Source organism: Ixodes scapularis, unplaced genomic scaffold (assembly GCF_016920785.2).
Source record: "Ixodes scapularis isolate PalLabHiFi unplaced genomic scaffold, ASM1692078v2 PGA_scaffold2__306_contigs__length_199485367, whole genome shotgun sequence".
In the NCBI taxonomy this organism is placed as follows: domain Eukaryota; kingdom Metazoa; phylum Arthropoda; class Arachnida; order Ixodida; family Ixodidae; genus Ixodes; species Ixodes scapularis.
In genome coordinates, this window is record NW_024609857.1 from 73,238,301 (window position 1) to 73,262,856 (window position 24,556).

Below are 24,556 nucleotides of genomic sequence, written 5' to 3' on the forward strand. Positions count from 1 at the left end.
TCCGAGCGTTCCGAAGGCCTTCAGCGAGTAGGTTTGCCTTGCGTTTTGACCATTTCGCGGTACGGCAGCACGAAGTAACTCCCATTCTGAATTGATCTTTACCCCGTGTTTGCTGTCGTTTGTGGCCAATGAAGTGTCATGCCGATTTAGTGTTTAATCGCGCAGCAAATGCAATGAGAGCCGCTCCGGCTGCCCGCTGTATACAGCCTATCCAGAACACGCCTTAGTGGCGCCCTCTCGCGCCGTCGACACGGAGTGCGGCAGCCGTGAGCACTCGCTCAGCTCACTATCCCTCCTCTAGTTCACGGCCACTCTCAAGCAACCAAGGTCGTCATGAGGGAGGTTATTTTTTGCTTGTTTTTGTAATTTTAATTTGTCTATAACTTCTAAAATAAAGCGAAATTCGAGAAAAGAAAAGTTACATTAAGTTATTACGGTCAGTGCGCTCAGGTTTGGTGCAAATTGAAAACCAGTAAAAAAAGTGCTTGCAGGGCCCCTTTAATGTGCAGGGAAGAGAGGTCTTGCCAGGCGACACAAATCGTCTTTTATTCTGTCCCTCTACTCGTTTCTCTAGATAATTTACACATTAAATTTAATTAAAAGGCTCGACTGATTTCGTAAAAGTAATGGGACTTAAGTACAGCAAATAAAAAAGGATTCTAACGAAAGTGCGAATTACGAAGCAGAAGTTATCTGAATGTTGCAAAGGTAGAATTTTTTTAATTTATTCTTGACGTTTTATGCGGAGGAAGGCGCGCGCTATAAAACTTCAGAAATGATAAAAGTTGAATGCTTACTTTTTTCTTTTTTTTCTTTTTTGGTACGAAGTGTACATACTGGTTCCACATATGAGCTCATAGGAGCACCACCCTGAGGAGAGAAAAGTTAGAGAAACATTGACAAAGCCGCAGTTCCGGCGTTTCGTAAAATACAAACTCAATGCGTGCCAGGCGAAACCAAAAATAAGAAGGAAGCACCTTCCAATGGCTGTATTAAATTGAAAGTCGAATGCACGCGAACACGAAACATGGACACCGAAATGTTGCATGTTTCAGCCGGAGGTCTCGGCGTCTTTGCCTGGGCTCCCCCGGGGATAGCCCTAAGAAGGGAGGCTCGCAAATAGACACGCGAGTAGAGCTCAAACAAACCCAGGAAAACTAAATCCCGGCGCCACAGCGCAATCCGGGGCTATTCAAACCCCCGTCGGTGTAGCGCCAAGAAGGGTGCGGCGCCTACTCTCATTTTGACACGTAAAGACGCTGGCGCGAGTATTTGCATACGTGAAAAAGGAAGGAAATCAGGAAGGTCACCTTCCTAGCTTTCTTCTCGACGGCACGCATGACAATAGGCGACATTTTGCCTGTGTGCGTGTGCGTGCGTGCGCTTGTGTTGGTATGCGTGTGTCTGCATCTGTCTGGCGTGCGTGTGTATGCGCATATATACGTGTGTGTACATGTGTGTGTGCACGTATGTGCAAGTGTGTATGTGCACGTGTATTTGCGTGTGCATGTGTGTGCATAGGTGCAAGTCTGTATGTGCGTGTGTTTCTGTGCGTACATATGTGTGTACGTATGCGCTTGTGTACGTGCGTGTGCGCGCCTGCCTGGGAGTGCACGTACGTGCCTTTCTGTGTGAGTGCGCGTTTCTGTTTTGTCCTTTCGCTCATACAATAGATATGTCTCTTTTTTCTTCTTTTCCGCCGCGCGAAATTAGCTAAGGTCGCCATCTGGCGCTGGGTTTTGCCATCGGGGCGCTTTGGTAAAATGCGCGAAATTGTAAAGACGGTCTGCCCCCGTGCTTACAACTTCCACGTAAAAGAGTATGTTCATATTCTGCGCCCTATACGCCTTTGTGCCGAAGGGAGAGGGAGATATGGTAAAGTAAAAATACACTTGAATACAAAATAAGTAATGTCTTAGTGGGAACTTTGTGCAGGCCGCATAGGCAAGAGCTTTTGCGTTGCCAGCGAAAACGCGTGCCGCCACTCCATGCACGAACTGAACACGCGCCCACAAGGACCGCAGTTCATAGCGCACGATGGTCTGCGGAAAGTTTCGAATATCAACGTACTGTAATATGGTGACTATTACTTTCATTATGGCAGTCTTATATAGTGATGTTGTACAGTAACTTTCTTTTGCGTTTTGGGTAAATTGTACCTGTAATAGGTTACTTTCTCTTTAAAGTAACCTGGCACTAGTTACGTACCCCCCTTTATAAGGAAGGAACTGACCACATAACAATAGATCTTGTGCGAATTGCTTGGTGGTCAGACAACACTGACAGCTTCGCCATTTTAATGTTGGCAAGCGTCGTTGGTAGAGAAGCACGCTGGGGGCGTCGGAGATAGCCGTACTGGCAGTGTGCGATGGCGCGGCAGCTGTCTTTTTCGAAAATCCGACCATGGAATCTGGACGAACAGTTTAAATAACCTACCGCAACTATCTAACGGAACTATCGGAGGCCTGTGCATTGTGGCGACAACCCGCAGTGTTAACTTCCACAGCGAAGGCATAGGACTTGCGCCGCTGCTTCGATGCGGTAGGTTGTTTAAAATGTTCGTCCACATTCCATGGTCGGAAGGCGGAAAACACAGCTGCCGCGCCATTGCACACAGCCCGTACCGTTGTCTCCGACGCCCCCCCCCCCCCCCCCCCCCCTCCCGTGCTGCGGGGCCGGCGACGCTTGCCAACATTAAAATGGCGACGTTCTCGGTGTTGTTAGGCCACCAAGCAATTTCACGTGAAATATATTGCTTCTCGTCTTCTTTTTTTTTTTTTTTCAACATCACAAAACGCAGTAAACCTGTAAAAGCGAACAACCCTTCGACATTTCTTAAAGCTGTGCTATCGAAAAAGTTTTTTTACGATAAAAAAGAAAACGATTCGTTTCCCAGCCAGCTCGCATGCATACTTTTTATACTTTGATAATGTTTTTGAAGAGTTTCCAAAGAAATTAGAATTCGACGTGATAACAGATTTTCCCAGTATCGGAGGCGCGCTAGCGCCGTTCAGACATTCGTGACATTAATGTAATTAAATAGGAGCAACTAGGAGATTTTTTCTCGTCATGATTAATATAATGAATCACTCGAAGATGTAGGTATTCTAGTAATGTAATTACTTACTTCCGTGTGGTAAGCTAAAAAGTACTAAATTACTTTTTCTTACGACACTATCAGGCTAACAGGCAAACAGGGCAACTAAGAAAACTTAATGGAGATGGGGCACGCAAGGCGTAGGATTTGGAAAAAGGACTCAAGGGGAATAAAAAGTGGAAAGGGATAACCACTACGTGCAGCTTAATGGGCGAAATATTCAGAGTAATATCAAGCTATGTGTCACTTGAATCTTCACGTTGAATAATTTCAGACATCCACCGTTTCAAAACATCAAACTGAGTCAATATACTGGGTGTCACAAAAGAAAATTTACGCGGTCTTTTTTACCGCAAAAATAAACTAGACATCGCCGAACGCTCATTCTCCGCCCAAATGTAGAGCTGGAGGTCACAACCAGATGCCAAAGTTTCAACCCGATCCGATAATTAAATCAAAAGTTATAAATGATTTTCTGAAAATTTCAATGGGAAAATGGCGGCCGACGGAGTTTTCAAACACATGGGGCTCTATGGCACCAGAAACCGAAAACGAGCAAAAATGGTGACCATTTTCCCATTGAAATTTTCAGAAAATCACTTATAACTTTTGATTAAGTTATCGGATCGGGCTGAAACTTCGGCATCTGGTTGTGACCTCTAGCTCTACCTTTGGGCGGAAAATGAGCGTTCGGCGATGCCTAGTTTATTTTTGCGGTAAAAAAGACCGTGTAAATTTTCATTTGTGACACCCTGTATATTCCGAACCGACAAAACGAAAAACTCATTTAAAGCATTTTTGTGTGAATAGCAGCCAGAAGAGCGCCCAGGCACGAATTTTTGTCACTGACTCAGAACTCGCGTTCGTGACCTCTTGTACTTTTTTTCCTTTGGCGCAGAGGAGTCTAAATTGTTCAAAGGATTCCACGTGTTTGAATTTGGTCGCGTATACTTTCTCCCTTAAAGTGGACAGCAGTGGACATAAAGCGACCTTCGATCCGCTCCGCGAACCGCCGCGACTTCTTTGAACTTTCAGTTTAAGGAAACCTATTTTATTTTCCGCATAATCTCATATTATTAGTAGGACAGTTTTCTCATTGCTAGTTTACCTTTTCACTAAACACTCAAGCTTAACAAGCAACTCCCCGCTTTTTTGAAGAAGTGGTGGTTTTAGCACCGGCACGCACGGTGTGCATTGCGCATAATTAAGAAATCTGTGTGGCTTTTCTTGGAAACTGGTGTAAAACATTGCAACTTCGTGTTTTTTGACAGAGTTGCAACTCTCTAACGTTTGCTTTTGTGTATTGCGGATTTTTCTTTTGGATTGCCCTCTTTACCTCAAGTTGCAATCTACATTTATTGTGTAGACACGCACTTATTTATAGCTGTTTTGCAGAAATTCGACTTCCTAATAAAAAATAAATGAAACCTAGAAGATAGAAAGCAAATCTTCCATGCCTTTTTTTTTATATTCGATGTAGTTTTGGACGAGCAGCCTTCAAAGTTTCAACCTCGTACCCGTAATATTCAATGTGCTTCAAGACGAAACAAAAAGAAACATAGCTGCGCTCTTGATCGCAATTTGAGTGCACGGCTATGTTTTCAATCAGAAGCTTGAAAGAACTGCGAGAAAATAACAATAACAGAATGTCCTTGACTTCTTGAATATAAACTGCCTTTGTAAAAGCCCTGCAAAACTTTCAATTCGGCCAAAGAGGCATTTATTCGAGAAAAAGAAAATGTCGTAAACGTTAAAGAAAAAAAAATCTTGAACTTACTTTTTTTTTTTTTTGCCTCTGGAGGAATAGTTTTTTTGTTTTTTTTTTTACGTTACTCATAAGGTAAAATTAAAGCCGTGTATAACAACAAAGTGCAAAATACAAAAATTTGCGAGGTGATGGACATTAAACACATCGTGAGACGCATTGAGACTTTATGGTCTTTGTTGAAAGTCGCCCAAAAAAAAAAATAGCCTTTTCAGCGACACTCCTAAAAAGAGTTTGTGTTAAATAGCTTTTCTACCCCTTAAAACGTCACATTATATCCAACACTTGACTTAAGATCTCAGCTTTCCACCAAAGTTCTTTAATGCAATGCCAGCATCTCTAACATAGGGAACTTAGAAAAGGATGTTAAAAGTTAGTGTAAAAACATTAATTTGAAAATATCTTAGGCTATGGCCAAGACATCTTTCACTGCACTGTTCGCACTGTGCTCAGAGAGGACGGCTCTTATTGCACAACTCTCTGCTTACAGTGCATATACATGGGTTTTTTTTTTTTTTTTTTTTTTTAGTTGCGCCGAATTTCTAAGATATGGGATTTTAATCTTTGAACTAGCTTTCCCGACTTGGCGGCCGCCACACCGCACTATGCGTGCAGTGTGGCTGCTTTTTGGATAGGTTTGGCCGTTTGGGCGCGTGCTCAGCCTGTCTAGCGGATGTTGGTTTACGTAAGGAGCGCGCCATATATGAAGCTGAGGCTCGGCGCTGGGCAGCCAGACGGCCGGACGCAATTAGGGCTTTCTGTCGTGCTCTCGGCTGCGTGCACACTCGAAGCACTCGAAACAAGTTTGTACTATTAGGCGGCTAATAAACGAATTTATTTTCATTAACTTTTTCATTGATCACTTTAAAAATCATATTTCATTTTCGAAATTGATGTCCAACCTCCAGGCTGTATGCTCCAGTCGCAAGCTGTACTAAACATGTAAGCATTTTGGCGCTACTGGCCAAATGGATCAGCGAAATATCTCAACAATCGTTTACCATACTTGCAGTGATGCAGTTACACATTTCTGATTCATGTTTCTGTCGTCATATTATGGGTACACTGACTTCCGAACCGCGCACACGCAGGTCCTGTGCTCTTCGTAAAACAAGTTTCTGCAAATGCGCGTTTGCGGAAACCTTCTCGTCCATAGTCATTCGGTTGGCACATAGTTACAGCACGTACAACTGCCGCCAGTAGAGTTCTCGCTTCATGGGAAGCAACATATATGGTCGGAGATCGATATCGGGCATCAATTTAAGCATTAATTTAAGGCTCGTGAAGGGTGAAAGAGTTAGGGAGATCTGTGACAATGGGCGAAAGCTATATGAGGTGGTGGATTCCCGTCTCCCTGATGTAGTGCGTCAAGGAGTCGAGTATGGCTTTATTGTGCTGTGGGGTACTCGTCGGACGGGCTCACTCATCCAACGTCGTAAGTTTGTTGTTGTTTTTTTGGGATGGAATTTAGGGTTTAGTGCCTATGTCGCTCCAGGCCTTTTCAGTCCCATAGCAAGTGCTAAAGCGTTTCTTGGGCGTCCTCGGTATAGGTATTGCGCGTTAGGTCACTTTCTTCCATCTGTCCAAACAAATTCCGATTCCGCGAGTGTTAGAGCGGTTCCGATCCTGATCCTGCGGATCTTGACAGTTTCCCACCTACCGTACCCCGTAGGTATAATGTCATCCATTGCCAGCAGTAGGAATGGAGGGTGGGCCCTTCACGCCTGTCTAGCGAGTTCGGCCTGCTCTTTCGGGTCCTCTGCTTCGGGCTGCGTATTCTCCCGAGAGGTTGGGCCCTGCGCGGAGTGGTTGCTATTGGCTGCCTCCGCTGCGGCTCGGTGAGCCCACTCGTTCCCGGGTATGCCACTGTGTCCGGGTAGGCACTTGATTGTCAGGGAAGTTTCCCTAATGCGAAGATCGGTTGCTGCTTTCTTGATCTTTTTGACGGTGCGGCTCTTGGTTCTGCTGCATCTGCATTCTTCTATCGCTTCTTGAGAGTCTGTGAATACCCGTGCTTTACCTGGCTGGACCTGTCTTTCTAGCTTATTTGCCATCGCCACCATGGCCCTGAGTTCTGCCTTGTTGACAGTGGTTCCCTCGGGTAGTATGGCGGTACAGTCTACGTTTCTTCTCGGATCGTACCGGGACGTGGATATAGCCTTCTCTATTTTGGATGCTTCAGTATATCTTAGTTCCTCTTCCGTCACGTGTTCTTCACACCCGGCTACGTGCAGTCTGGCCGCGCGAGCCCGCTTTTCTTGGTTGAGCATTTTCGGCATAGGTTTCTGGTCAATGATGGCGGTGTCCTGCCAAGGGGTTTGTGGTTATTCTAGCGGGTGCCTGTCCTGCATGTCGTACCCTGTAATTTCCAGCAGCATGTGTTCGTGCGTGGTTCGCTTGAGTCACTGAAATTATGAGATGTTTTGAACCTTTGCGCGTTCTTTGATTATGTTCATTATAGCTTCTTTTCTCAAGTCTTGAATGACAGTGTACTTAGAAGGACCGCGACCACCCTCATCGATTGATAATTCAGCCTACCGAGTTTTTTTTTTTTTTTTTTTATTTAATCTATTAAAATTGAGCCAGTTACAGCTGTACAAAGCCCTCGAGGTGAGAGGTGCTTCTGTCATAATCCTAAGAGGCTTCTCGTCAGCTCGCCAGGACCTAATCGTTGTTCTTCGAACGAGCCTGAGTCCTTATGTCCACGCCTTTTTTTATCTCAGGTATCCACCTGGTACTGCGGGCGGTCTCCTCAAAAGTGACCTCCAGCACCTTGATGTGCGAGCTTCCACTTATTTCTTGTCCGTTCGTCAGTCATATCATAACGGCACCAGGCTTTTCTGTGAACGCTTGGCCTGGCAGCGACCGTAAACTGGTTTTTCTCAAGAGGTGGTTTCATCCCGACATCGGAAAAGTTTCTTACTACTTCGTAATCTCCGTGTTGCATCGTCCGTTTATGTTCTCCCAAAAGTCATCCACGTGTCCAGAGTGAGACATCATCTGTGTACACGATGAAACCGAAACCCTCAATCTCTCAAAGCCTTACAGGCACCTCAGCCATCACCATAATAGCGCCGGAGAGATTATACTGCCCCTTGCAGTACTCCTCTGCAGTTCGAACAGTGCAGGTCCGTTGGTATTACAAATCTTCCCTTGAAACCTCCTGTCTCGGAGAAAGTTCATTATAAGGTCCAGGTTCTTGCCTTGAATTCTGCATTGCTTAACCCCTTGTATGACGGCCCTGTGTGGGACGGCATCAAAAGCTTTTGCGATGTCCGGGGCGACGACGAGCCGCGGATCTTCTTAATTTTTGTTGGTCACGACGCCCTCGTATAGTAACAATAGGCTGTCCTGCTTGCCCATCGCCTTTCAGAAACTAGATTGTCTATATAGAATCAAGTCTCTGGTGAGTCTTCAGGTACCATATGTCTTAGGATGATTTTGTTTTCATTGTCTTGCTTATATTTGATGTCAGCGAGACAGGCCTCATATTTTCTATTTTGTCTTAGGTTTTCCCTGGCTTGGCAATTTGTGTTACGCAGGACAATTTCGACTGCCTTGGGGGTTTTACAGAATTTCAGACTTGGGTGTATTTACCCAAAAAGCTTTGTTTGGATTCCTCGGGGAGATTCCTCAGTGCATGGTACCTAATGCCGTCGGGTCCCGGTAAACTCTTATTTTTTTGTCAGTGTAGGCTCCTCCAAACGAATGTGTAAAACTACATTTTCTTAATAGACTAACGCACGCAGCAAGCCGCAATATGAATATTTGGACCGTAGAAAACCATCAAAAAGTGCTATGTTTTTTTTTTCGTCGTTGAATATGGTAAGCACGACGATAATATAATGTTTTGTTATTTTATCAAAGAATGTGCGGTAGTTCGTCTGCTACGTGGACGATTGAAGAAACATGCGCCCGCGGCTCTTGTGTAGTCACCGACAATTGAAGAAACGCAGCGCCTTGCTTATAATCACGACTCTCATCGGCTAATGGTGCCATCTTATTGTGTAGGCAACACTAATGAGATACTCCGAACTCGCCTCGACATTGGAAAGTGTTCGTTCAATGCGGCTTCAGAATCGACTACTAAAAACACGTGCCACTGACTTGTGTGCGCTTGTTCTTAAAGATACTTTGGTGCATAGTCAGGCGTAACATTTTGCACCAACTTTGTTTCTACTTGTTTTCCTTTAACTTTTTGTTGTTGATTTTTTGTTTTATGATATTGCTGCGTGCGTTAGTAATGCAGACTCCCTCGATGAATGTGATCTGCATATTGTAACGTGAAGAGAGCACTGCAAAACACTTTTTTTCTTAAATATGTTGCACCTCCAGCGTCTGCTTGATGAATTGTGACGTTCAGACTTACGGTAACTGAGATTATCTAGGAATCTATGACGATAGTTAATGTTGTTTTAACAATTTCTGATTTCAAACACATAGAATCCAGAAGGAAAGCTAAACAGAGTATGTGATGACCTCCTTTTACGTTTTTCTAATTTTTGTACGTTCTGAGCTTGTAATGACAGAAGATAATGAGTCGGGCCGCTACCAGAATATACGAAGCGCTCGACTCGGCACCAGCGTACATCGGAGCAGCCCCAGAATTCCCCTTGCAGCGAGATCTCCCGGGATTTTCCGAAAAGGCCAAAAGACCGATCTCGCGGCCAGTTATGCCACCACTGCCGTCATGCATCTTGGCATATGGGGGGGATGTGGTGTGCAAAACGGGAAAGGGGGTTTAATGGCTATGCGAAATGTTATTCTCCAGGCAGGGAAAAGACTCGCATAGTCAAAGGGAGGGATAGTCTTTCTGCATGCGCGACAACCCCGCTGATGGTCCGCGTGAGCAGAGTACGGTGCAGCACGAGCTGTCTCGTGAACTGGCTTCTGCCTACTATGGACTACAGTTCTGGCGGCGCTACGCATACGTGGGACGCTTGTTGAGCCCTTTAATGTGTATTGTGTTTGCAAGTAGCGATGCTCTGAAATGAGTTACCCATGGAAGTGAATGGTGGCGTCGCACTCGCTCGTGGTGCGTGTCTTGCACATTCGTGCGACAATAGTTGGCGATACTGATAAGAAACGCCAAGCGTGGAAACTGCCTTTTGATCAATTCAGACGAAGCCAATCTGGTTACATTTTTTAAAATCAGCGAAAACTTATTAAGTGGTCACTTCACATGAAAACAATGTTATTTTGTAATTTGTGATCTATATAAGCATGTTTAGGCGGCACTTTTCGTTTTGTCCTCGTGTAAGTAAGGTAGCTGTTGAATTTTAAATGAGCAAAACAAACAAAAATTAGCCGTTAGATGTTTAGACAACAGGAGTTTAGTCTGCCACAGTATGGAGGCATTGTTACCGACTGTAGATGAACATTTTTGCCAGTGCAGCAAAACCACTGGCCTGAGGACTTTCACGTGCATCACGCTGTAGTGATAGACGGCCGCACAGCGGTATGATGCTAATCTAGATTGAAACGAGCAGGGCTGGGGATCAAACACAGAGTAACTGGGATCTGCAGCGCGAGCTTCAACTCCGCGTGATTAAAACTCGAGCGCGTGTGGTCGGGCTCTATGAGAAAGACGGAGAAGCAGGGCGGCGGGTCCGGCCACATCGACTTTCGAAAACTACAATAACGACCGCTGAGTAATATATGTACCGTATAAACAGCTGACGTTATCACTCCAAAGATGGGTCGGACTCACGATTATTACAGTAGCTGCTTCCGTAATGTGAGACTGTTAGATATTTTGCTCCACTTGTGTTTTTATCCTTTATAATGACTCCAATTTGGGTTTGTTTTAATGGAATTATCTAAGCCCTATGAAGGGTCAGATGACGAAGCCGTTCGAAGGAACCTAATGAGCATAATATATAGCAACTTCTTTGGTTTGAGATATTGTTATGACTATAGACTTCATTAAGTGCTGTGCATTAGAAATTATGCAGTATAACTTTAAGGTGCAAAATGAAATTTTTACAAAGTTGTTCACGGGTCTTTTGGATGTTGTTCTGCTGAGCACTAAAGTCTATTTTAGTCGTTAATGCTTAAAGTGATTACCGCTTAACTTGATATTAACCTTATAAATCCTAAATGCGAAAGAATAGTAAATTAGATGAAACTGAGCGTACCTCAGAATTCTTATTATTACCTAAAAACCTTCTGCTTCTCCTGCTATATATATATATATACATTTTTAATATCATGAAAAATAACTTTTTTTGCTAGCCCAACGCCTGGTGAATTTTTTACGAAAGCATAGAATCTCTAGAGACACGTATACACGACAAGGAGGTGTGTACTTTTTCATTGTTATATGTTTTGAGTGCGTAAACAATTATGAAAATCTTCATCATTCGTGCATGCTTTTTGTTTGCACTTTTGTAAATATTTTCTATTTTTGGAACGTATTTACCTTTATTCAATCTATTTCTGGTAGTATACATCTGCTGGGAGTCTTGCAAGACCTGGAGTATGTTAAAATTCACACTATTAATAATGATTCTCGTTTATGTCATAAAAATTTATGCATGCAGCTTTAGCGTAATACAGAGTTTTACTAGATAGCTTAGATAACTCCGATAACAATACTCGGTAATGATACAATACATGCGCAAAGCTCTCGGTGGAGTATTGTGAATCGCTTATCGTTCGCATAATAACCATCTAAAATGGACTCATTTGCTCGTCCGTACTCGCAAAAAGAGAACCCCGCCTTGTCCCTTCCAGGAGGCGGACCTGGCCATAGGCGACCTGACCATCACCCTAGCCCGGGACCGCGCCGTCGACTTCACCCTGCCCTTCATGAACACGGGTATCGGCATCCTGTACCGGAAGCCCGCCCAGGACTCGCGGCTCTTTTACTTCCTGCTGCCACTGTCCCTGGACGTCTGGCTGTGCGTGCTGGGAGCCTACCTAGGCACCGGCGCCCTGCTCCACCTGGTGGCCCGCATGGCGCCGCTTGAGTGGCGGCAGCCGGAGCAGCGGCAGCACAGCGCCAAGTGCGACTGCGACCGCTCCCTGACGGACAAGCCCCGGAACGTGTTCAGCCTGTACAACAGCCTTTGGTACACCACCACGGCGCTGCTGTATCAGAGCTGCGAGACCAATCCCAGGTGGGACTCTCCTCCCTGGCTTCCCCGGGGAAGGAAAAGAGGGATTGCGCTCTAGGCACGGTTCCAATGTGGAGCGCAAGTTCGTCTGCTTCTTTTGCAGGGGTTGTGGTGACGTCAGAACACCGAGTGCGCCACGGTAGAAGGTGGACAGAAAGGGAAAGGGTTCTGCAGGGGCTAACTTTTAATGTAGGGCGCAAGTAGTCGAATGAATTCAAAGAATGGGTGGATAGATTAGTAGGGTGCGTTGTTGGGCTAAGATATTGAGGTCTGAACTTTGGCGCCAAGTCTGGCTCTTCTATGACCTGTTGCGTGTCCTGTGCTACACGTATTACACTGACTGTGTGCCGGAGGGCAACTTTCGTTCATTTCGACGTCTGGCCGCGCAAACTACAGAGTTTTGGGTAGCGTCTATCTTGTATACTTCTTGTCCTTGTCTTTTGGGAGCTATTTTATATGTTTTACTAAGTGGATAGATTAGTACGGCTGGCTTCATTGAATTGGGCGTTGGCTTGCGCCACCTAGCCAGTGTTCTGCGGCGAACGGGCAGCCCTGGTGGCTTGCGCCCGTTCATTTCCCTTTTTCTATTTTTGTTTCTTGTATCCATTTTCATATACTAAGACACGGAAGCAGGTTTGTTTGTTTTGTTTTTTCACGTGATATTCATTCGTTTTTGTTTTTTTTTCACGAACATGGTAACATAGAAATGATTGCACTGAATTATTTATATACCACAAGGCACAGATATGAACACAAAGAAACACATTATTACTGATTTATATAGAATAAATTCATTTACATACGACACGACACAGCAAGACAGAAAAGAAAACTAGCCGCGTGGTCCGTAATAATCCAGACCTTTGCAAAGAAATCTTAAAAAACGCGAAGGCGGTTAATTAGGCGGTGCATTTGATTGTAATAATTAAAACGGGGAACTTTATTGAAAGGTACCTAGAAGGACGACACTTTCTGCTGGTCAAAATGGAGCTATCTTTTCTTTCCAGCCGTTTAAAAAAAAGAAAAAGAAACATTCTTCTTAATTATATATGATCAACGAAAGAAAAAAAAATGGGAGGGAAGAAAAGCTGAAATCAGTCTTATATCAAGCTATATAGTCCTGCTCAGCCAAATGTCAAAAGTGTAAAAGGTAGAGTTAAGGCACGGCATAATCGCTTCTTGTTTCTAAATGCGTCCGCCGAAAAATGAGCTGAACAGAGATAGCGCTCTTTCGTTTTCTTGTGAACTTTTGGCAAATTGGCGTACGATGCCCATCTCTCATACCTTAAACGAATAATAATAACATATAATAGGAACTTACGTTCAACAAATTTCGCAGTAGCAAACTAAAGAACCTAGCTCCGAACCGAAACCATACCCGTGATCTGTTGGGAACAGCATCAGGGAAACATTTGGCGTGTTATTATAATTGCCGCACCATCTTGCAGAGCAGTACATTCCAGGTATCATTCCCACTTCGTCTGTGACCAGACGCGCCACCGCGACTTTCTTCGCACAAACCAAAACTAGCGGACTGACACTGGCGACCCACCCGACCCGGCACTGCCGGCACCGTCGTCACCGCACAACCAGCATATAACTCCGGCGACCCCGGCGCGTTCGAAACCGCCGACACAATAGACCCCTTTCGGAATAGAGCGCCACCTGTTGCACGCAACTGCAACTAGGTCCGCCGCCATCACGCAGGGGTCCCGCCAGAACCGCCTGCATCTTACCGCCTACAACGGTGCTGCTTACACCCAGTCTGCGCGCGCCGCATCAATATGCCATCGCATTGCTGCGTACCTTTGTGTACGCAGGATGGATACGTTGACGGAGACGGAAAAAAAAATGTACGTGTCAGACAAGTTCTAAAGTGTTCAAAAAGAAAAACCGAGTCCTCGTGTTGTTTACAAAACTTTCGCGGGTTAGACAAGAAAACGCTCTTATCATCCGTAAGCGGAAGCATCGCGAACGATTATATGTTGTAGTAGTGTGGCCGTGTGTCGAGCTCCGTCTAACTAGAGAGGTACGGCCGCGGTTCAGTGCGCGGCTCGCATGCGCGAGCGGCTCCCTCCTTCAGTGCTTCTTCACTGCAACCGAGGCCATTTTAGGTACTTGTTTGGCGTGAGATGCATGATTACTTCTTCCGCAAGTTCGTTTCCTTCACTCACGCCGGTAAAGAGTTTTCCAGAAAACAGACGTCGGGTGGAGTGGGTGTACAGACTAAATGCAGTGTACACCGAATCTGAAGATCACTCGAACCCGCCCTGCGATCGTGGGAACTTTTGGAGTGGTGGCCTGAACAGGAGTGCCAAGGCCGTACCGCTAGACGTTTAGGGATGTTACGCTGCTAATCAGTTTGGAAATATGTGAGAAATCAGCCAAAGTGTTGGTGTTTAGAACACGTACAATTGTTATTCTGTTCAACGGTTTTTATTCCTGAACACATTGTATGTTGTTCTAGGGTCTTCCTCTTGCCTCGGTAGCAGGAACCCTTGATGAAGAAACTTCCTGCACTGAATGGGATAAAAAAAAAAAAAATAACACACCGGTTTTACACTTCAGCTGTGCATATTTTCTGGGCAAATAAAGATCAGTTCCAGCACACTTTATTATTATTTTTTTTTTTTTTGCAATGTCGCATTTTCGAGTGGGTTGAAACAAACGTGGCACGTTTACAGACGTCGTGAAATAAACCCAATACATCAGAGGTTCTGGAAAGTCTACTCTGTAGCTTCGTGAGCAATGCCATAAACCGCGTAACTTCTTAGTCTACCGAGGAAATAATTTAAAATGCTGCCTGCCACCCACCCGTACAACCTTTTCTGCTGTTCTGTACGATTTGCGATTGCGATTTCTTGACTCGTGAGGCACCTTTTGTAGGTACTGGTACGCGGTCGTACGTTTATTGGAGGGGTACGAAAAACGAAACGAGCGAGTTCTCGGCTGTCACCGAACGACGAGCTCACGACGGGGGCAGCGTACCGGGTCGTTCGGAGTGGCCACGCTAGAAGCTCGATCACTATGATTAACTGTATTAAAATTATGGAATGCTACTAAAAAAATTCACTAAAACACAAGAAAGAACTTGCCTGTTCCGTGAGTAGTTAGCCCTTATCGATGCGGGGACCACGTATACTTCGACGAAGAAGTTGTAGCTTCTTTCCATGCACCGGTTTGTGCCTGACCGGCTCCTGTAGAACTGCTCCACCTCTCTGTCACTTATATGTGGCAGTATCGATAGACCATTAGACCAACAGGTGATCGGGAAAACACCCGCACAAGCCATAGCTCAAAACGCTACGGCGGCTACGCTGCACGCCGACCGGTCGAACGAGTCGAACCCTGCGTAATGGCGGCGATCACCCAATGTTGCTACATGTTTTACTATTCCGGCTAAATTTTTTTCAGTGTTGCCAAAATTCCGAAAGGGGTCTATAGCGAGTTTTCATAGATCGTTTTTGCCGTCCCGCAACGCTCTCCGCAACCTGTTGCGATACCCGGAACTCTACAGTCAACGCCATCGGCGCGAAGGCGCGGTGGCGGCTTCTTCGTTGCGAAGGGCTTAGCGGAGGGGGAAACGCGGTCTACGAAAACCCCCTAGTGTGGCGTGCGGCGATTCATTCTGCGTAAACGCTGCAGAATAGACTCTGAAGACTAATTTACATTATGAGATTCTGCTTCCTATTTTCAGTCGCGATGTCACTCGGTTTGCAAAAGCGTACGGCAGCTGCGATGCTCGACGTCGATAGTGAAAATCGCGGGCGGAATCGAACTGAGTGAGTCAGGCATAACAAGTCGGTGATGGCCACTGGTAACAATTCACATCCCCTTTTATCTGCTGTTTCCACCGAGCCAACTTAATTAAACAACAATTAAAAAAAAGCACTTGCACGAATTTACATATACGTACATAAATCGAAAATGAACAGTTTCTTTATTTCACGACAAACACCATGAGATACATTTCCACGAAAACCTAGAGACTCCTCTCAGTGAGACTTTTGGTGTTGAACTGCGCTCGCCAAACTACGAACATCCACATTCAAGCTGCTAACTGCGAGTCACAAAACATTGTGGAGGTTCTCGTCAGTCGTTCGTGAGCGGAAGTTGGATTTTATGCACTTCATTCGTGAAAAAGTCTGCTCGCAGACGGGCAGCGAATTAGTCAACTTTATTATTTTTTTTTTTTAGCTGACTGCGTAGGGGGGGAGGGGGGTTACCGGGAGGCTGACGGCCTTATGATACTACCTCGCGGGCCGGATCCGGCCCGCGGGCCGCTGGTTGCCGACCACTGCATTAGGTGACTTTTGGAGGGACACATCTTGAAGACTACGCGTCTTTTGAGTGGAAGTGGTCAATAGCTCGAGCGTGAGCACTCGGGAACACAGTGATACGGTTAAAATTAATGTTAAAAAAACTAAGGGTGTGCGAATATTCGAAATTTCGAATACGAATCGAATATTTTTCTTACTCGAAACGTATTCAATCCGAAAATTGCATTTTCGGAAGTTCCCGAATATTCGCACAAACGGCGAATATTCAAGCAAGGAACGAATAATCTTCCTGCCATGCATTCCCCTATGAATATGTTTATTCACTGAGAAATGCGTAGGATGCGTGCGTTATCGGTCTGCTCCGTTTCTATCTGTCCGATGGCAGCAAGACAGGATCAGTTTCGGTTTTTTTTTCACCAAGCGCTTTGTTGTGTGGCACTTTTATAGAAATGTGGTCTATCAATGAATTCAATAAAATAAACCTCGAGAGTTAAATATAAATATAAAATATATCTTGAAAGTTTTATCTAATATAGACGCTTTGCAAGCTGCTGTGCAGGGACGCCGCCATAACTGACCTTCAGTTGTTTTTTTTCCTCTTATATCGTTTATTTTACTTCATCATTACCATAGCAGGCCAGGTGATTGCCATATTAGATTCAACTGTGTCCTTTTCTAAAGCATCGGCCTTTGTAAGGATCGTCAACTACCGCTTCAGTTGCTCAGTATCTCGGTAAGACAAGAGAAGCTCGGCAATGGCGGCTGTAATTTGGCGCGTGTGTAAAGCGTCTATAAATGTTTGAAAATAAAATGAAATAAAAAGCTAGGTGCGAGCAGAACATCGCATCGCCATTGACAACAACTGCGACCAGGCTGGATTGCGGATCGGGAGCCTGTCGGTGTTGCCACCGGTGGCCATTGCTTGACACCATGCAATACACGCAAGTCTATGGGAGAAACGCACAAAAGTAAGAATATTGAAGCATGTACGCTGTGCTCGGAGCGAGTATTTTATGGTGTGATGCGATCCTTATGTCGGGTGTTTGGAGATTGAATCGGTATTTTTCAAACGTTCGAACGCCGATTAAAAACATCAAACGCACCTGTGCACCTACGGCTAGCTGGCAAGCTTGCTGTGGCAGTGGGGTAAACAAAGGAACTTGCGGTCAATGAGACCGTCCTCGAGGAAGCCCAGAAGTTGATGAATGACAAAGGAGTTCCATCTCGAGAGCGGCTTTCCGGGAGTGAGTGAATTCCGCGTAGCAAAGCCTTCGAGCTTGTCGTCTTACCTAGGATTACCGACTCCGCGGTAACCCTAGGTACATCTCGTTTCATTGAGCTGCACTACAGCGGAGTCACTCTCGACCATAAAATATTTATTTATAAGAACTGCGAGGGCTGTCAGTTTTAATGGTTGTAAGCAAGCTGTTTGACGGGCTTATCAAAAAGCTTCCAAAAAGTTGCAATGCCGATAACAGCTTAGAAACGGGGGACACGGCACTTTTTCTCGTTCTTCCCATAGAGTCCCATGCATTGGCTGGTGTCAATCAATGGCCACCGGTGCGACACTCGGCCCCAGCTGCCGAGGACGCGGTCCGCGTTCCAGCCTACTACAATACTATACAATAGAGATCAGTGCCTGCCACTCCCGCACAGTCAAAACTAGGGATGTCGCGAATCTGCCCAGGTTCGAGTTCGACCAAGTTCGACTTTTTCGAACTTTCAACGTGATGTTCAACAAAGGTTCGAGGGAAGTTAAACTTTTGTGCGCATGCGCCAAAATTTAAAAAAACAAAAGACTAGTTGACTCTAAAAAGTGGAATATTTGTTGAGTTTATTGGCATCACTGGTTCCCATTAATACCTAGTAAAGCGTTAAAATCGCATATTTTCGTTTTTATACGGTGTAAACATTGGTAACCATTTTATGAAATATAAGATAAAGTAATTTCTAAATTATTTTTTTCCAAAAATTCAATATATTCGTGTAGTAGCCGGGCAACACTGCCCATGAGTCGAACTTCTTCGAACTTTAGTGAAAGGTCGCAGGTTTCCCGAGTGAAAGGGACTTTCTACTGGCATAAATACTGTTGCGGCGCGTGGGAAGCGCTTATTTTCTGAACACGTTGAGCAGTTAATTTTCCTACACGATAATTGGTAATAAGTCCATTACTAGAAGTATCTTTAGCCTACTGCAGCCCAATAAAATGCAGTTTCATTGATTTATTTTAAGAAGACAATAAAACGGGCTGTTACTTATTGTCTTGCGGTTTTGTTTTTTTTTTATTACTAGACACATATCCGATATTCAATTCAATATTCTAACCCCGTTTTTGGCTTATTCGTTTTCTATTCGTATTCGGAAATTTCAATATTCACACACGCCTAGAAAAAACTTAATTTCCTTTTTTTTACATTAATATTGTAAGAGGATTCGTGGCAAGGCTCTGCCTAGTCTTTTGTCTTGTAGATGTCAGAAATAAAAGCACCTTTCCGCAGACCCTACTTTATCCTAAGCCCACAGGTTTTTGGCGGTGCCGGGGTTTCTCGAAAAGACGTCGTGTAGAGGAAACAAACTGATTGCCCCCTTTGGGAGCAAAAGTTACGAACTAGCGAGGCATCCCGGACGCAAAGCTTGACACAATAGAGCGGAAGGCATCTCCGATTCTGTAAGGGTGTCATAATATCGAAGGGGCCTTAGCAGAACTGGGCATTAGCCCTGGAGCGGGCTGTATCCTCGGACCCTACGAAGAGACTCCGCATTCTCTTGACTGCTCAGGATGTACCGCTCAAGAGAAGATTAGTCGAGGGCAGGATGAGTTCAAAGAAGTGCTTCACACGTTTGGAACTACTTCCAGGTGTTTGCTAGAAGGATGTTTATGTTTTTAGTTCCGAGGAAAGGATAAGGGGGGAGCTACCCGTTTCATTATTATTTTTCTTTTTCTTCGTGAATTTATATCGGAGAGGGGAAGATGAAAAGGAAAACTTTGTGTACACCGGTTGCCTGCAGTTCTTTGTAAATAGTGTAAATAAAATTATTGCTAGAAACTATTGTTTCTTTTTTTATAGCGAAATTAAAAGTTATTTTGAAAGTAATTTTATTATTTTTAAGTATTTTGTAATTATAATTCATTACTTTCCTGCCGTGGCAATTTTAAGGTCATTGATTACATCTATCCGTTCCAGGAAAAGTAATTGACAATGTAATTTAATTACAAAATGAATGTAATTTGGTCACCTCGGATTCAATGTAAGGTGAAATAGAGTACAGGCAGACTATACACGAACTCAACTCTGTGACGTCACCGCGCGGTAAAGGCGCGTCGGTCGCCCTTCCGGTCTGGGGCAGTGGTAAGAAGTCCCCATGCCAGACGTGTATTCCTGCGTTGTTTGGAAGGAACCAGACAAAAACCTGCCGTCTCGTCAAAACGCCGCGACTGGGGCCGTATACCAAAAGTGCCGAGAAAGGTTTGAGAATCTGGATATGTGCCGTGAAAAGGGAAAAGCAGACGCCGTCGGACAACGATTGCTTGGGCGGGAAGCACTTCGGGTTGAATTCACGGATACTTGTGGTCATCAGATTTTTTTTTTTTTTGTTCCAACATGAACGCCAGAAAACCGTCAAGTTGTGCGGACCACCTGCGGACTACGTTCAGTGCGTCTTAAGTTCAAATGGCCGCCTGATCGTTCGAACTGTCGACTGCTCTTTCAAACGTTTCTGCTTGTCGTCTGCTCTCTTAGACGACGCCGGCCCGTAGACCAAATTTTAACCCGGTACTTGCGATAAGAAGTAAGTGCAGGCCTCAAAAGATTTAAATTTGAAGGTTGGTAAGCAGGCTCGATGTAAACAGTAGATACAAGGAGATGTTGATCATTGTTACCAGTGACCATCACCGACTTGTTATGACTAATTCACTTGGTGCGATTCTGCTTGCGATTTTCAGTATCGACGTCGACTATCTCAGCTACGGTTCACGCTTTTACAGCCCGAGCGGCGTCGCTACTGAAAATTTCGAGCGAAATCTCATCGTGCGAATCAGGCATTAGCGTATATACTGCGGCGTCCACGCGGAATGAATCGCCACATGTAACATTATTCACGTTAAGTTTTGTGGTGTAACGAGCCTCGGTAATTTCGTTGACGCCCTCAAGATAATCACACATCGCCAGGAGGGCGTAAAATCAACAATTCGAACGCGAAAAAGGGCAGGGGGACTCACACCGACGCCGACAACATCGCATTTCAATGGTTTGTTTATGGGCGACGGCGAGCTTCTTGCCCCCACCCCCATCGCGCATGCGCGGCGCCGGTGGCGTCCGCTAGGGGCGCTCCGGTTTGTTTGTAAACATGAGTTGGTGTATACGGAGATCAACGCCGGGAGAGGAGGAGAGGAATGCGCGCTAAAACGTCATTGCGCCGAGCTCTGATTGGATGAATTAGTGGGTAGACGGAAAGGCATTAGCCGTCTTTGTATCGGCCCATTGTCTCCCTCCATTTAGATTGAACGAGAGTGTTGTCTGTTCCTCGCGCGGTGTCTGGCGTTCGGACGCCGTCATTTGGCGTTTGGCGTCCGAACGCGTTCGAACAGTGCGGAGAGACAAGGGTATCTAGCCTTTGCGTTTACCCTCTATCCTCCCAATGAGATCTCGGCGTTTTGACGTCCCTGCACGCCGTCATCTAGGCCTCTTCTGTTTCTCTCAGGTACGACCAATCAACTGCGATTCTTTTCATTACCTCAATCTGCTTTCTGTCCGTGGGTGTAGGTGGGAGCCTGATCACGTGGAGAAAGATAGAGTTATGACTGGTCCAACGAGCATGTAACTTACACCGCACTGCTTAGGGAAGGAACGGAGTATACCCTATTCTTTCATTTCGAGACCCGGTTCTTCTGACCACCCACCAAACCCCACAGGGCGGCCTCCACGCGACTGGTGGCCATCACCTGGTGGCTCTTCTCGCTGGTCATCGTGTCCTTCTACACGGCCAACATGGCCGCCTTCCTGGTCAACGAGAAGCTCAAGTTTCCCATAGAAAACGTCCACGACCTGGCGCGACAGTCCAAGATACAGTACGGGTGCGTCTTGTCCGGATCCACGGCGGCGTTTTTCAAGGTACACGTCAGGATGATCGCACATTGTTCAGTCTTGTTGCATTTCGTAGCTGCCAGTCAAGTGACCTTTTCAGTTACGAAAAAGTGTGAGTAAGTAGATAGATTTTTCAAACTTTTTTTTTTGTTCGTGAAATTTACTTTTCACCGGCAGCTGGTTAGATATTTGAAAATGTCGTTCCAAATGTTTCTCAATGTTTGTTTTGCTTTGCTGTGGTTGCTGTTTTTGTATTTCGCACATTTTTTCACGTTGGCGGTGTTACATGTATTTGATTGGTTTATGTATTGATGAGTTTTTCGTTTAAACTTTAGAATAAGAAATACACCGACATACCAGATAATTTACTCAATGAAACACTAAAGGCTGGTTCCCACTTGCAGTGGACCGCTGCGCTGTTCACGTGTAGGTACTTATCATCTGCCATGAGCAACAGTTTTGACGGTGCGATACAAATTTGGTGAACGCTCCCGTCAGCACGCGCTTAGCGCGGTCAGCGCTCTGCTTATAGCGCTCCGCTGTTTGTGCGAACAGGCCTTTAAGCCTAGTTCACATCCAGCGGTTTTGACCCTAGAGCGGCGCGATTTCTGCCGTCGCGGCGCTCTGGCCAGCACCAGCGGTTGAGCGGCACGAGCGCCGCGACGGCAGAAATCGCGCCGCTTTAGGGCCAAAATCGCTGCATGTGAAACATGCTTTAGGGTCCATCCGGCGTTTTCTACATAAGAAATAGGCACAAAAAGTGCGGCCAATATGTCTGAACGTTGAAATAAATTGACTATACAATAAGTTCTGTCCCTTGTGTATATACCAATAAAAATAAACCAATACAAGTGTAAAGCATAAAACAACAATCAACTCGTGTTTTTAATGCGCTTGAGTGGTTTTAACAAAAAGTGTATGGCACAGGTATTGCTCCTTTTTCCTCAACGCATCTTTTTTTTTTTTTTATTGGATGTATTTAGACTCGAGAATTACTTCAATAGACGTAACGCGTTGCCTATAACTGAGCTAATTCAACAATCTAGCCGTTATATTTTTAGTAGTGATTCCTGTATTACGAAACCTCTGTAAAGGATTACCGTTACTTGTCGTTACATTTTTCGTCAATATAAAAACAACATTTTACTTGTGATAACCAGTATATTACAAACACAAGAGGTATAGCTCTCTCTGTACCTAAGGAATCAATATAAAAAAGGGAGGCCCCATGCTTATGCATTCAAACCATACCACAACACATCCGGGAACAAAAAGGGCATCAACGTTATCATATTCCTTCACATTGTTCGTTTTACGTTTATCGTATTTTTCTTCGGGGACGGGAGAAGGCGCGTTTCCTTCAAACACTTAATAACTCTACTTATGCCTTTGTGTTAGCAATAACTTCAGCGAACGTGGTGTGAATCTTATATTCATGGGAAATGATTACCTACATAATAACAGTATGTATTGATATAGACGGCATCGAAAGATATCTAAATAGAAACTGGGTGAGCGTTATCATGATTGCAAGGGATCATCGTCACTTAGCATGTGACCGACTAATCAAAAAAGTTGGCCACCGATTGGATGCACACGAAGAACGTTGATCAAACTGACAGGTAAACTAATATTATTTGAACGCTGAATACGCTAAGCACTGGACCGAGTTTCAGGTTCTGATAGGTTCCCCGAAAACTCGCATATGTTCTCTATCGCTCCGCTTTTTTTACAATCTGTTTTGGACGACTCGTGAATTCCATTTCGGTCTATACAAAAAAAAAAAAAAACAACAGGAACCATAGAAGACCAATTACCTATGTTCACAATTTCAAACAGGAAGCATAGATCAATTAATTAGTAGGACTGTTTTGAATCTTGTGTAAGCCACGCAAACGTGTCTTTTATCAGAAATCACTCGTTCTATTGGCGAGGATAGCAAGGCGCATATACAAAGAAATAAGGTGGCATGTGTTATCACGGAACCGATATTTCTAGTAACGACCAGATGAATTGTCTTCCAGCGCAAGCCCATGAATAAAACTATTTTATAATTTGGGTTGGGTTACGTTAAAAATAATTTTGAATATAGTTTATAGTTGTCTGTTCTAAGAATGCCAGTGAACGTGCGTACAACGGCGAGTGAATTAGTCCTTAAAGCCCGACCTACAAAACGTTTTTCAGCAAGGTAGGAAAATGATCTTGTAGATCGGCTTTTAACAAACTTTTAGGTAAGGTGCTTTTAGGCTAGGCGGGCTGAGATTTCCTTTGTCATTATTAATTACATTTAGACACATAAAAATGTAATAATAACATGTTTTATTACCATCAACGTTACATTAATTTAGCATACCAAGGCAAAAAGCTGTCTTGAAACAGCTTTTTTCATTTCATACGTAGATCACCCAAAACTTCAATGAAAGCAGCGTGTGGCGGTATGATCTTTCTTTGAACGTGCGTACCTTACTGTCCGTGCACATTTTTTTTCACCGGGAGCGCAGAGAGAGTTTATTTCTGTGATCCAAACGAAAATGGCAATATGATTTGTTTGACCCAGGAATAAATAAAGCAGGGCAGGTAGGTGACACCGGGCCTGTTCATACGCTCCAATGCAATCCCGGAAGAGGTGGAAAGGCGCATCTGGTTGATCGGGATGATTGTACTTTTAAAAGAATGGGGGATTCTTTTAAAAGTACAATAAGGAGAAATTTCGTAAATGTTCTGACGGGTTTATCTTTTCTAGATTGAAGGAGAAATATAAGCTAGTTTAAACGGGGTGTCCTGTTCGAAACATTTGACCCGCTGATGCAGCAACATCTTGAGCATTTCAGGACCTAATATGAGAAGTCGCTACAATTTCCTTTGTTTTTGCGTGACTATTATATTTAGCTTTGAAGATTGGTGTGTTGTTTCGTCTACTTTGTTACAACAGTGTTTACAGAAATCCCAAGTTCGCGTAGCTGTATGGATCGAACTCGTCGAACCAAAAGCTTCCCATTATTCATGTCACAACACCGCCCCCCCCCCCCTCCCTCCCCCAGACGATTTTTTTTCTTCTGATAAGAGAAAATAAAAATGGACCTTCATGAATTATGAGCAGTGAACGGAATTTCGCAGTACAGATTCTACCGCGGCCATTGGCCGGACCTCCGCAGCATAAATCCGCGCGTTAAAAACCGCACTAAACGCTCGCATTGGCGGTGCCTTTCGGC

General features: G+C 44.6%; 1 protein-coding gene across 1 annotated transcript in view; it reads left to right on the plus strand.

Annotated features, from left to right (window-relative positions):
* Positions 1–24,556, plus strand: part of LOC8024287 (glutamate receptor ionotropic, kainate 2) — a 326,542-nt gene that overhangs the window by 262,391 nt on the left and 39,595 nt on the right. The window contains exons 10-11 of the mRNA XM_042291446.1: positions 11,598–11,983; positions 21,173–21,371. Of these exons, the coding sequence (XP_042147380.1) occupies positions 11,598–11,983; positions 21,173–21,371 (585 nt within the window). The remainder of the gene's footprint in view (positions 1–11,597; positions 11,984–21,172; positions 21,372–24,556) is intronic.